This window comes from Haliotis asinina, chromosome 12, assembly GCF_037392515.1.
Source record: "Haliotis asinina isolate JCU_RB_2024 chromosome 12, JCU_Hal_asi_v2, whole genome shotgun sequence".
In the NCBI taxonomy this organism is placed as follows: Eukaryota; Metazoa; Mollusca; class Gastropoda; order Lepetellida; family Haliotidae; genus Haliotis; species Haliotis asinina.
The window spans coordinates 41,233,760-41,247,349 of NC_090291.1; the positions used below are offsets into that span (position 1 = coordinate 41,233,760).

The 13,590-nt window shown below is 40.9% G+C and overlaps 1 protein-coding gene across 2 annotated transcripts in view; it reads left to right on the plus strand.

Moving 5' to 3' along the window:
- Positions 1-11,059, plus strand: part of LOC137257694 (SNF-related serine/threonine-protein kinase-like) — a 36,448-nt gene extending 25,389 nt beyond the window's left edge. Inside the window, exons 5-6 of one of the 2 annotated variants that reach the window (XM_067795076.1) lie at positions 134-220; positions 2,143-11,059. In XM_067795076.1, the coding sequence (XP_067651177.1) occupies positions 134-220; positions 2,143-3,514 (1,459 nt within the window). In that variant the 3' untranslated portion in view covers positions 3,515-11,059. The remainder of the gene's footprint in view (positions 1-133; positions 221-2,142) is intronic. The other variant, XM_067795077.1, reaches the window with a different exon arrangement.
- Positions 11,060-13,590: the final 2,531 nt, after the last annotated feature.

Here is a 13,590-nt window from a genome sequence, read left to right on the forward strand (position 1 = left end):
TGTGACGTGGTTCTCTTAGTTGTTTGTATTGAATGTCACTAACAACAAGGAGACTGCACATCTGTTACCATAGTAACTGTTGATTCCTGCAGTAATGTGTGTTTTTCCCTTTCTACCCTGTGTGCGTTCTCAGCGTGAGGCAAAGACTCCTGAACAAGGCAGTGACGCCCAACTCTCCCCCATTCTTGACGCTGGAAGCATTGGCGTCGCGATTCCAGGGGTAATGGGTTACCTATGTCCATGTCATTCAGCTGTTGTAACCTTGTTTCCAGCATGTTGTGTTGTCATGGAAACCTTCACTTGTTCATTTCTGTGTAATCCACTCTTTCCTCTTCCCTTCATTCATGAGATTTTCTCTACACTCATTTAACACTTACATCAGATAGACCTTCTATGACAGCAGCCATATTGTTTGACAGGAGTGTGTGTGAAGGGGGGATTGGGATGGGAAGGTCTTAGGTGTAGTGTTGAGTTAGGCATGTGTGTATTGAGAAGGCTGGGCTGGGCCTATGTGTGAGTGTGTATTGAGAAGGTTGGGTTAGGCATGTGTGTGAGTGCATCTTGAGAAGGTTGAACTGGGCTTACATGTGAGTGTGTATTGAAAAGGTTGGCAGGGCCTGTGTGTGAGTGTGTATTGAGAAGGTGTGGAGGCTTGTTGGCTGTTTCCTTGTAGTGTAAGCGTATTTTAGTGGGAATGGTATGTGTGTGGTAGGTGTGTTGAGTGTTTTGATGTATGTGGATATGACAGTCATGGAGTAGAAGCATGGCTGTTTGTGCTGTAGGCTTGTGGATAGGTATTGTGTTGGCAGCTCCTGTCAGGAACCAGTGGCAAAGTCGAAAAGATAAGACCTTGAAAACAAATTCAAATAGTTTTGCTTAAATCATTAATATTTGTTTAAATGTAGTAGTATGTATCAAATACATTTCATACAAACCAGCAATCCCTGATAGTGCTCATTTTAGTAAGTGATTCAGCCTAGATCTTCATGAGGATTAAGGACAGTCAGATGTGACGGTAATGGTTGCGGTGTTGTTGGCAGTTTGCTTGTGTTTTGGTTGTGCCAATACAATTAGACCACCAGTGAAGAAGTGACCTGTGAAGAAAGATGTCCAGGTGTTTTGTAATGTTTAATTTCCACAGTTCATTAGAACAGGACACCCTACCAAGTGGACTGACTTATGAGCTGAGTGTGGTTAGGTTCAACATTGCATGATAAGTTTGATATCATGGAACAAATCCATACAAATATGACACTGATATTGATGAAATGTGTTTTATTTAGTTTCTCAAAGTTTGCCTCTTTGTTGTCAATACCCTTCTTCAGTGTAGTAAGTTGAGTGCCAGATTGATAGGCATTGTGTTGGCCTTGTTTCAGCATTTAGATCTTTGGACATTGGACATCTAAGTGATGACTGCGTCAGTTGAGCACATTCTCACCCAATGAGATTTTAAGTGATGACTGCCTTTCCTATACAGTACCTGATATTTACACTATGTATTGTGTAACCTGCATGATATTGATATTTGTTGTTTTTTTCTTTTGTAATTCGTTGTATGTCACATGATCAGTTTCGTTGTCACAACGTTTCAGGTTACACTGTGTATGTGATTTTAATGTTGAGTTATCCCACGATGCTTGCGTTTTACCAACCAAGAACTTGCATGTCTCCCAACAATGCACGAAGGACTGCTTTCTGAAATGAATTATAGCACTTTTGTTCCTTCTAACCTCAAGCATGATACATATTCACAGTTCCCAAATATTTTTGTCAGCAAAAAAAACCCCACAAAACATTGTCTTGAGTCATTAATTCCCAAATATTTCAGTTTGCTTGTTTTCAGTAACGGAAATGGAACACAAGGTTCGACTTTGTCACAACTGTAAGGAAACAAAGACACTGAATTTTGGTTTCCCTGTTAAATTCTTTTATTCAAAATTCCATTCAGTCTTTATTTACCTAGTGTTTCTGTTCATTTCCAGTATATATGTTTTAGGATAATACCAATCTTTGGTGTGAAGGTAGTGAATCATGTTATAAGCACAGTGTATGTTTGGAGGGGAGAGATTAGTATTTTGTGTCAGTGAAGTTCTGTATGTCTGTGAATTGTTTATTGTAAGACTTTTGTTGTGTTATTTTCAGAGTGCAAACGGAGCCATCTGATGCCAAGGATGCATTGAAGCCAACGTACGTGCAGTCATTGGTGTCTCCTCCTGGCACCCACCCCTCCCCATCTGCATCCCCCAAGCATAATGCAGCAAGCCCCGATAAGCACTATAGGGTGAGGAAGTGCAGTCTCATCAAGGAGGAGTCCCAGGATTCACAGGAGGATGGTTCAGACATGGATGTAGAGGAGTCAGGGATGATGAAACCCATTGTGTCCTGTGAAAGTCTGGAGAGTATGGTCTCAATGTCACATTGCCAGCAGAGCTCATCGTTGGAGGCCAGATCAAGGCAGTCCACATCCCAGCCGATGCCATCGCAACAGATGACATCCAAGCAGGTGGTGCCGCAGGTTACTGTGACAAAGCAACCGTCTGTTCAGCAGACATCTTCGACAGGAAAAGAACTTGGTTCAACCAGATGGCCACTGAAGTCGGTTAACAGCTCTCCACAACTCCTTAATCAGATTTTTGAGGAAAACGAATCTGACGAAGAAGAGGACTTTGTCCCCCAGAAGTTACACTCACCTCGTGCATTTGTCAGCAGCATGGCTTCGCCTGAAATCCTCCGTAAGTATGAGCAGCGGAAGAAACGTCGTGGAGCAGGTCAACGAGGCACAAGCTGCAGCAGTTCAGATGCCAGTGATACTGATGATACGGAGGGGAGGTCACGCAAGGATAAGTTGAAGCATAAGTTTGTCCATCGCCGTGACAGCAGTGATCATTCTAGTGATACTGATGGGCCAGGTGGACATGGTGGTAACATGGGAGGTGGGGCGCGCTTCAGTGGAGGAGGGGGTTCATCTAGAGGATCTCATGGGGGTAACCGCAAAGATTCAGGGAAGAAAGACAACTCTAGCAACCAAGGCTCAAAAGGTCAGGGGAGTCAGGGTTCGAAGCAGAATCAAGCAAACACCAGCAATGGGGCAGAACTGAATCTGAAAGCACTGACCAAGAAGTTGAGTCAGCTAAGTGTGAACTCTCTGTCATCTATGTCTAGTGTAGGGAGTGTTGGCAATGGGAATTGTGCCACGTCTGCCTCATCAACGGCTCAGTGGACGATAGGTAATACTCCAATACAATACATAGGGCGTACAGACTCTGAGCTATATGTCGAAGCCAAGTCCCTTCAGTTCAGCGAGCTCTCAGAGTACACCGACCATGACCTTGGAGACAGGTCGTCGGTATGCTCGTCAGATTGTGTCCTGATGCAGCGTAAAGGTCACCGAGCACGCTCCAAGATCACAACTGACATCAACAGCAACGGTGTACCGCCAAGCTACTGCAAGCCAGGAGGGGCTCAACAACTATCTGTGATGAAAGTCGAGTCAAAATGTTGTTCTGTAGTTTGAAGTTTCTTGTTACATAGATAGTAAATGTTAAGATTTTTGTGGCCAAGAGAATGTACATTTTGTATGTAATGTATAGTTAAAATCTTTGCAGAAATGCAGGAACTGACATGTTCACTAAGAATACAACAACAAGCAAGTGAGACTAGTACAAGCTCATCTTGTCATGAGTCATTGTAGCAGAATGTCAAAGAATGATTGATCTTTCGGGAGAAATTTTGATTGGTTTGCAACATGTTTAATTGTCATTTTGTGTCTTCATTCAGTTTCCCTTACAACAACAATTCTAGCTTTGGTATTGTAATCTTTCCAAGGTAATGTCTTTGCTATATCTGTTATACAAACTGCATCCTGTTTTCGTGTACCATCTTATCATTAAGGGATCTAAGCTAGCCAACATTTGTGTTTTGAATTGATGAGAGCCAAATGTTTTATTGTATGTTTGTGTGTTAAAGTATCTGATCGGGAGTCGGTGAAGACTCCCGTATTTGTCATCCCCCATGTCCACAGCTCTTTCAAAGTGCTACTTTTATGTCCTGAAATGCAATATACTCATAATTATACACTGAACTTTTAGCATGGGTTTGGGCCATAATAGACTGACTGGTTGTTTTAACTCTATTTTATGATTAGACAATTTTACAGCATTTTATCTCACAGCAATTAGTATTTGACCTGAACATTTGTAGTGTTCCCCACATATAGGGAAACGTGTACAAGTCAATCTACAATTGTACAGGGTGATAGAGCCTGGCCACCCAACCTGGAAGTAAATGTGTAGCCTTAGTAACTTATTCAGCTATATGCTCTCTCTGAGTGTACCTTAGGCTGCATGTTAGACTGTGTCTGTAATCTGAGAGTGGTTGTGTGGTCAGGTTCTGTCACTGATGTATTATGTCTTTCATGCATGTCTGGATTTGTTGATGCAGTCAGTCAATGTGCAGGTGCCATTACCAATGTGATAGTCTCTCTAACTGTAGTATTCTGTAGGGAGGCCATTAAGGTTGTCAGGACGGACTGCGCCATCAGTGCTGTCCTGGTGTAGTAACAAGTCACACTTATAAGTAGCTATGTATAATGTGCTACAATCCTGTATCCTTAGCGTCTCCAGCAATCTGTGATCATGGGACCGAATTCTGGTTAGCCCAGGCTATGTTTTGAGCACCTCCGACCTGCAGCACTTCAGGCTTCTTTCAAAATCATGCTAACATGCTAACAGACTAATTTTCAAGGCCGTGTCAAACCAAACGCACTCACTTGTATATGCAGGTGTTAGTGTATTGTTATGCTCATTATTATTATTTGTAAACAATACTTGTTCAGTAGAAGGCACTTATCGAAATCACTTTTGGCTTGATTACTGAACTTCAGTGTCAGTTTAATGCATGCCAGTATTCAGAGAAACAATGTGTGACTTGATGTTGATATGAGAGACCGATGTGACTTGTTACGTCTTCAGCTGGCAGCTGTATCTGAGATTGTATTGAATGGACAAGGTTCCCTGTGGCAGCCTAGCCTAGCCTAGCCTAGCCCTGTTCATGTCACTGTGCATAATTACCTGAATCCTGCTTTCAGTTTACCATCACACTGTTTGTCACACTATTGTCTGAGCTTTTTCTGATGTGTTAAAGTAGTCTGGATTCTCCCCAGAATGTACAGAATCCACCTCCTTCTCCTACAGGAGGCATATGATGTATGCTGAGACAATGTAGTTGTAGTAACTTGTAAGATTATTGTAAAATGTGAACTATTGATCCAATCTTCTCAGGAAAAGGATCAGCAAAATACAAAAAGCCCCATAAATTTAAAATATACTGAAATATTTTGGTCCCAGCAGCTCCCAATCAGCATCTTTGGTCAACATCAACTTTCAGCTCCAACAATGGCTAAGTGTACATACTCATGATGTACCAATGGCGATGACTTAAAGAGGCCTCACTATTCTAAGACGAATTTCTGTCTGTTTATGACTAGAACCAGTGAAGTGTCTTTAATGGTATAATTTACCGGTCATTCTATAATTTTATGTATCATTCATTTATTTGAACGCCCCTTTCCTCATTACTGAACCCACATGTTAGTTTCGGCTAAAACTGACATGATAAACCATTGAAGAACCTTTGTCTAGTCATATATGACTTTCAAGGATATTGTCAGCCTGTTTCCATTCACTGCCACCATTGTGACCGACCTTGAAGAATGAAGTTCCATGCTTTTCCTCTGCACGCTAATACCACCCGCTAGATACTAACCACTTGTAGATCTTGTTACATATGTATATACAGGAGAGGATATCTAATATATTAACTTGTTGAAGTAGTCCTGTGTGTGGTGTACGTGGTGTGAAGTCTTCCCCAGTCCTTGTCTTGAGACACAGTGGATGTGTCAGGGTCTTGTTCCCCTTGTCACATAGAACTTTGTTAGTCAGGTAACAACTAGTTGCAGTGTCTGTGAATGGCTTCTTTACAAACTCATACTTTGTGTCATAAGTTGTCTTGCACTTGCAGTAAACATTTTTGTGTAGACCGTAATATGAATCAACCAGTTGTTGCTACCTACTCAAACATCTGTATTAATTATTCAGTGAAAAACCTACATCTCCACTTTCTTTCTTAAAGAGTTGAAACAAGAGTAACATACGAGGGCCGGTCAAAACGTTCTGTGCCTACATAACTCCTAGACTGGTGGCACCAAGTAATCTAAGGAGTCTTTTTGGACAGTGTTCTTCGTCAGCATTTCCAGTTATTTTACTCAAATAGATTAACTAGTTCAAAAGCAACATGTCTTTGAAGCATGCTGCGGTATACATACGAGTACAGCAGATTTGAGCTTGTCAGTACCAGCATGGCGTTTTCCATGGAGATGTTCCTTCAAGTTTGGAAATAGGTGCAAGTCGCTTGGGGCCAAGTGAGGTGACTCCTTCGAATCCACATTGATGTACTGCAGACTTTACCACTCGAAAGGTGTGAGATGAAGCATTGTCATGTGAAATCATAACTCAAACCCACAACATCTCTTACGTTGTACTCGTATGTATACCCCAGTATGTTCCAAGGACCTCTTGCTTTCGAACTAGTTGATCTATTTGAGTAAAGTAACTGGAAATGGTGATGAAGAACACTGTCCATCAACGCTCCTAAGATTAGTTGGTGTCACCAGTCTAGAAATTATACAAGCTTAGAACATTTTTACCAGCCCTCATAATCTGATGTTAGTTGAAGTGTCTCCTGTCTACTTTGCCTTTGTAGTATCTGTGAGTGTGATGTAATCACAGCAGAAGTACATAATTAGCTGTATGTATATTGCACTTAAGTGGAGGGGGTGTACTTCAACAGAAGCATTTTATCAGCTCAGGGGGATATTACGGTATTGTAGAGAACAGCTGGATCTGTGTCATAACATTCAACTTGACCATGCTGCTTGTATTCATCTGCATTTGGTTTTCATGCTTGTTAACAGGGCACACCTGGGTGCCACTAGCAAAAACATCTCAAGAAGTTAATCATAAGCACCATACTTTAACATTGACCTACGATCATATTGTGAAGTTGATCATAAGTCACATGCTTTAACATTGACCTATGAGCATAGCGCAAAGGTGATCATAAGTCACATGCTTTAGCATGCTGCTGTACCCGCAACTGGGTCTTTGCACGTATTCATGTGGTCACCACCTGGTCATATGTCAATGGATTCATGGGTTCTTTTATGTGCACAGTGTTGTGTACTGTACACTAGGGGTTGTGACACACAGAAAGAGTCTGCACACAAAGTTGACTCCAAGGTTGATATACCTGGTCACAGGTGGGCTCGATCTCAACACATCAGCCTTGCTGGATCACAAGCCTGGCACTTTAGCCGACTAGCCCACTGCGCCCCCATTGCTAATTTAAACTGAAGACTTAGGATGCATGTAGTGTTTACACAGTGATACAGGTTGTGCTAGGTTCAAATATTGGAATTTTTGTAGTCAGCCTCACTCCATCACAGTCTGTAAATCCATAAGATCATCACTTTAATTGTAGTAGCAGTTGTATCCAGCCCCACTCGGTTGACTTCCTCTGATTCTTCTAAGCACATGCATAAGCAACTCAGCTCATTTAGCAAAATAAAACATTTATTTACCTCACACATGAAGACGACAACAATTAAAGGTCCAAATATGCTAAAGTTTACTTTCAAAGTAGCTTATTCAGTGAGCTTTCAAGAATTTTGCGTGATCAATGTATGATAACATGTAATCCTCCACAATTCTGAATATTAAGCATGAAACACATAATCATGGTCGTACTACAGGTCTTCTCTCTGACTGATGGGTCAGCAACTACAGCAACATTATTTCCTGATATCAATTCGTCCTTCCATTGCAAGTAAGTCGCCTACTTTGTTGCATTGGTGTTAGAGCTTATGCTTCCTATCTCTACGATGAAGTAATATTTGTGAAGTTGTGTAAATGTTCTGTGTGACCTCAATGCTGGCGTTGAGGCTTGTAGTTGCTGTGGACCTGTGCTTCACCATGGCTGTGTGTTACCAAGGTGATTATGTTACTGTGGATTAGTGCATGTACATAGTTCACATAAACTACAACGGTGTCATTGTCTGTGAAGGGTTGTCTCCCTTGTCGTGTGTTGTAGTGGATACATTGTAATCTTATTTAATTTGGTAGTCTGTGTAATCATTTTCATCTCTTGTACGATTCATATTTTGTTCAAAAGTCAATTTTCTGTGACTGATACTGATGCACATGTCATAAGAGGGGCATTGCTCTTTTAGCATTCTGGGGCTGTTGTTTATATGACAGCTGTAAAGCTCTAATCAGGGTCACTGCCACCCCTCAACAGTCTTCTGTTGCATGTTTGTGTACCTTACACAGTAATATTCCTGTAGCCATGTGCTATTTTAATCATTACTCTTACTTATCCTTAATTCTATTTTGAATATATTAAATAAATACATGTAACAGGAAAATTTTGCCTGGCTAAAGACCAACAAGAAAAGTCCTGCAGGCATAGTGTAGATATCCCTGAAATGTTTTAAGGGATGTTTCACCTTTCATTTCTCATAACTAATCGTATATCACCAAGTTTAGTTTTCCTATATTTTTTACCTTGTATGTCAAGTGGTCGTCTGTCAAAGGTGTTGCTGTAACGAACCAAATAAGCATATTGTGGTCAAAAATATACAGTACTTTAGCTGCAAACATCCTCATGGTCATGTTTAGTTTACAGTGGGCAATGAATTGCATAAACATGATAAAATGCAGTTTCAGAAAACTTGCATGGAAACAACATCAGACTTCCCCTAAAGATCTTTTGCAACGATTGCATTAAAAGTTAGTATCATCTAGACAAGAAGAAAGTGGTGAGACATACTGACAAACAATGTTTGACCTCATTGAAGATCAATCTTTGCAGATGGTTATCCAATGGAATTCAGTAATAGAATGAACTAATGAATAGATATTAATATGTGATGTGTGAAAATGCACGTCAGATTTATGAGGGTTTCAGTATAGGAGGCTGCTGAAAGGCTGATAAATGTCCATAAGCTTCAGGGACTTCTGCTCAGGACAAAAGGACCAATGAAGAGGGCTTAAAGTGTTATTATCTCATGGACAAATGTTACATAGGTGTATATGCAGTAGAGCCGGATTCGGTCTGAAAACTGCCATCAGCTGATCCTGTATTTCAATCATAATAAGAAACAGAATTGTTTCACTATATGATAATGGGTAATTGTCCTAAACCTTATGTGTAATGTTATATTGTTGTACAAAGGTCCAGTGTGTTGCTGTTAAGGGTAAAGTCCCGCATGTTATGTACATTGACCTGTGTATATAGACCTGTATGTATTCCACAGCCCAGCACTGGCTATGCTCATGCATGAGCTATTGAAGAGTTGTGTAAGGCAGCATGTGGACAACAAGGGAGGGAGGTTGGGTAGAGGAGCTAAGTATATGTGCCAAACAGTGGGATTGGGACTGTTTCCTGCTGGCATTGAGGATGGGAGGATGTTGTAGTTGGTTCTCACGTATTTACAGTTCTGGTTTATCTCTGGCTCTAATAGTTAGTTCTGAACCTCCACAAACCCATGTTCAAATGGATGCAGTTGTAACGTATGATAAATTTGGTGTTACACTTTCTCAGTGAAGTACAGATTCTAGTACTTTTGTTGGGCTGAGCTCAATCCGGAACTTGATCCCACACCGTCAGAGTTGGGCACCTGCTCCCAGCAAAATCAGCCACCTAACCAGGTCAGCCAGAAGTTAGTTCTGACTTACTGTTTGGATGAGTGTTGTCAGTTCTGACTTCCTCTGAAGCTTGAGCTCATGTGATGAAATTGGTTACATCTGAATCTTTCATCCATGATACAGGGGTTTGTGATGGATGAGCAATTCTCAACATGGTATCAGTATTGTGCGTTATCAACTTGATTCAGGAATTCAAGATTTCCTGTTCCAGAGGATTAACATCCATTTAGTATTAACCACAGACCCTTAGGCTGCATAAAAAAATGTTTCTTGGGCACATTTTTTTCAAAAGTGATGAGGGCAGTAGGACTTTTAAAAACATTTTGATAGGAAAAATGGTGATGAACGAGGAACACATGTTTTTTCTTTCAGAAATACAGCATGGAAAGTTTAGCACGTGTTAATGAGTTGTGAATTAAGTCACACTCGTTCTTACAGACAGTGGTTCTTATAGTGGACAAATGGATGATCGAGACGCTGCCAAATCAATTTTTTTTTAAAAATGGCATTAAATAATTGTTGTGCACACAAATAAAAGTAACGTGCCAGTGCCCGAGAAACATTTCATTTAGCCTTACAGTGGTGGATTATTTGGTTGAGGACTTCTGTAAAAGCTTGCAAGTTGATTTGGTCAAGGTCTTCAAAGCATAATTGTACAGCTAATACTGAGTCATGGGTTGGTTAATACCTATGAAGGAGACTAGTACATTAGATGAAACTTTCCATCATCTGTGATAGGGAGCAGCTCTAGAACAGGTATTGAGGCATTCAGAAAGAAAGTCAGTGACAAGATTACTCCTAAGGAACTGTTACTCAACTAAACATTGAAGCAGGAATCCTAATAAATCTTGAACATGGAAGTGTAAAGAGTTACAAGTTCCTGCATCTTGGGGCAAAGGTAGTCCCAAATCAGCATCTATCGATATGTTTGATAAGACTGAATTCATCAAATATGTCCACAGGGCCCGGTGTCATTTTAACCATGTAACGTATGCTACACTGAGTGTTCATCATTCTTTGTAATAAACCTTTTATTCCTAACAGTGTTGCCAGATAATGGTCTGTGATGTTTCTACACAAACTGTGGTTAGGTTCTTACTGTTAGGTGTCTATTTGAGAAAACGTTTTAAACCTTACAGTGTTAGAGAACATTGCTTATGTCTAACCTGTGATTTTATCCCTAGCCGTGGTACAGTTATCCTTCTCAAGCCCAGTCATTTAACCAACGGAACATTTTATCATTAGCAGCCCTCTACTGTGTACAGGCAATTGTGAATAAAAGCTGTGTCAGAACCTTTCACCTGGCTTGTTATTTCTATAAACCGAGGCACCACAAATGACCACCTGAACTCGGAAGGAACACGATCTTTCGCTGATTAGTAATGTTGATCATCTGGTGGTGTGAGTGAAATCCCACCAATGAGTTCCGCACTTTAGTAATTTTTTTGATAGGTAGATATGGCAGAGTACCTAATTCGGGAAGACTTCCGCCGTATCCCCCTCAAGTTTCATTCCAGTCAAATGATATAACCAGAATATAAATTCCTCATCTGATAAGGATGAATTTTAAAGCGTTGTTTTAATTGTGTGCTAACAATATTAAAAGACATATTGAACTTATAAAAATGGCACTCGAAGAAATTTTCCTTCATAAATGAAATTTGAGGGATGGGGACATACAGGTGGAAGTCTAACCCCAAATTCTTGCCTTTGGTATATGTTTCTTTGAAACACGATTGATTGTATACTGACACGTGCCCTTACTCGTGCTTTCAATCACGGGTTTCCAGACTTCGTTTGAGAAGGAACTGATGACATGTCAACCAATGCTAACCCGGGTCTTTACGGGTCTCTCTCTTCATTAATCACACCAATCCCTCACTCCATTGTCTCCAGCTAACGAGCTCTCTTGAATGAATCTGAACTTGTAAATGTCCGTCCTTGATGATTAAGATGGCATGATGCCAGGACTTAAGTGTGCCAGTTTGGAAAATGTCTCATTCATGAGTAAAGCTGACAATACATCACTTGTTTGATGTACATGGTTTGTGTTTGTAGCTACACAGAAAAGCGCTCATATTGATAATAAAGAAGTTGTTCTAAGTGCCACACAAAAAGGCTGACAAATAAGAATACCCCAAGCTTATAACTTCTTTGAGAGACATTACGATGTTGGAGTAGTAACGAAGGATGACAATATATGGATGAACAACTTCTTTATTGCTATAAGAGCAACGTTTGGGTGTAGGTTCTAACACCGTTATTAAGCAAGTGATGATCAGTATTAGGAAGGGGAACTTTTATGCAAGTTAGAGGATATGTTTGTACAGTTTTGACTGGGATGGGAAGCCAGACACAATAACAACACATGGGCTTTGATAGGAGCGTAAGAAACGAAGCCTGGAAAATACACAAATGGGTAGTGAAGCCTGTGGTATACACAAGCGTGGGATTGTCAATAATAAGGATCTTCAATGAGTTGATAGTATGTAGGAGGTTTGTAATAACTTTGGTCTTTTGATGTGGATGGCTTCTACATAGGTGATTGTTGTTTCTAGATGCTTTGCCAGTCCCGTTGATGGTGTTCAAGATGGTGGTGTTGTTTCTTTTGAAGATGACATCTACACTGGCCTGGTTTCTACGAGTCTCTGGACTTTAAGGCTGACATTGCAGTAGTATGGGAGGCTGATGACAAAGGGTGCAGTCTGTTGACGGGTGGTTTCCTCTGCTCTGTTGTTGAAATTCTGTATAGTTGTTGCACACGCTGTTCGGGGTAGTTGTACTGTATGAAGACTTTAGGTGTTGGAGTTCGGTGGTGAGGTGCTGCTTGGTGGAACAGATCTTGCGAGGGGGAGATGATTCCTCTCTTGACTTGGGGTGGATGGTTGGAAGCGAAGTGAAGGTACTGGCCTGTGTGGGTTGGTTTCCGGTATACTGTAGTACTTATGTATTGCTAGAGGCCTTATCATAGTTTGGGAAAGATGGTCGATTATCCAGGCGACAGAGGCCATAGGGAAATTATTTAAACTTTTCGGGACCCGACTGTCGTTCAGTAGCATCTGATCCTTCACATCCAGTCGACGGCCATTCTATCACTGCACTCAATGATTCGAGTTCCACGTATTTCGAATGTCACAAACTACTGCCTAGGCCGCGATTTATTGTGAAAGGTTGTGACTCTTATGAAGAGTTAGAGTCAAGACAGCCCAGTAGGTCATTGTCCCAGGAACGCAACCTCTTGAATATTCATGCCAGTTACTAATGAAGTCAGAAAAAAACTTGATCGATTGTTGTTAACACTACAAACTTCCAGACACACAACGACGGTAACTGAAGAAGAAAGTAAGCAGCAAACAGTCCGGTGCTTGACGCCGTATGATAGGGATACGATGACATGCTTCAACCAGACTAGAGACGGTGGAATAGCCAAGCGCTCCTCAAGACCCGGATTCAATATCCCACATGGGTACAATATGTGATGTCTAGTTTTGGTGTCCCCAACAGTGATATTGCTAAAGCGGCATCAAACTAATCTCACTCACTCACTTATATCTGGACATGTAACTAGACCTGCTTTTCGCTAGACGGAAGTTGAAATTGACTACTATCCGTGCAACAACAATAATTAACAGTACTGGATACACATTGACATTTGGAAAGTGGTCAAATGTAACTTAATAATTATGTTATATTTTGGGAATACACTTTATCAGTGAAGTACAGATTCCAGTACTTGTGTTTGGTTCAGCCCCATGTTGGATTAGAGTCAGGCACCTAATCGTCGGGCTAAATGTTGCTTGTCATGTAGGCCATCCTCTCGTTTGGCTCA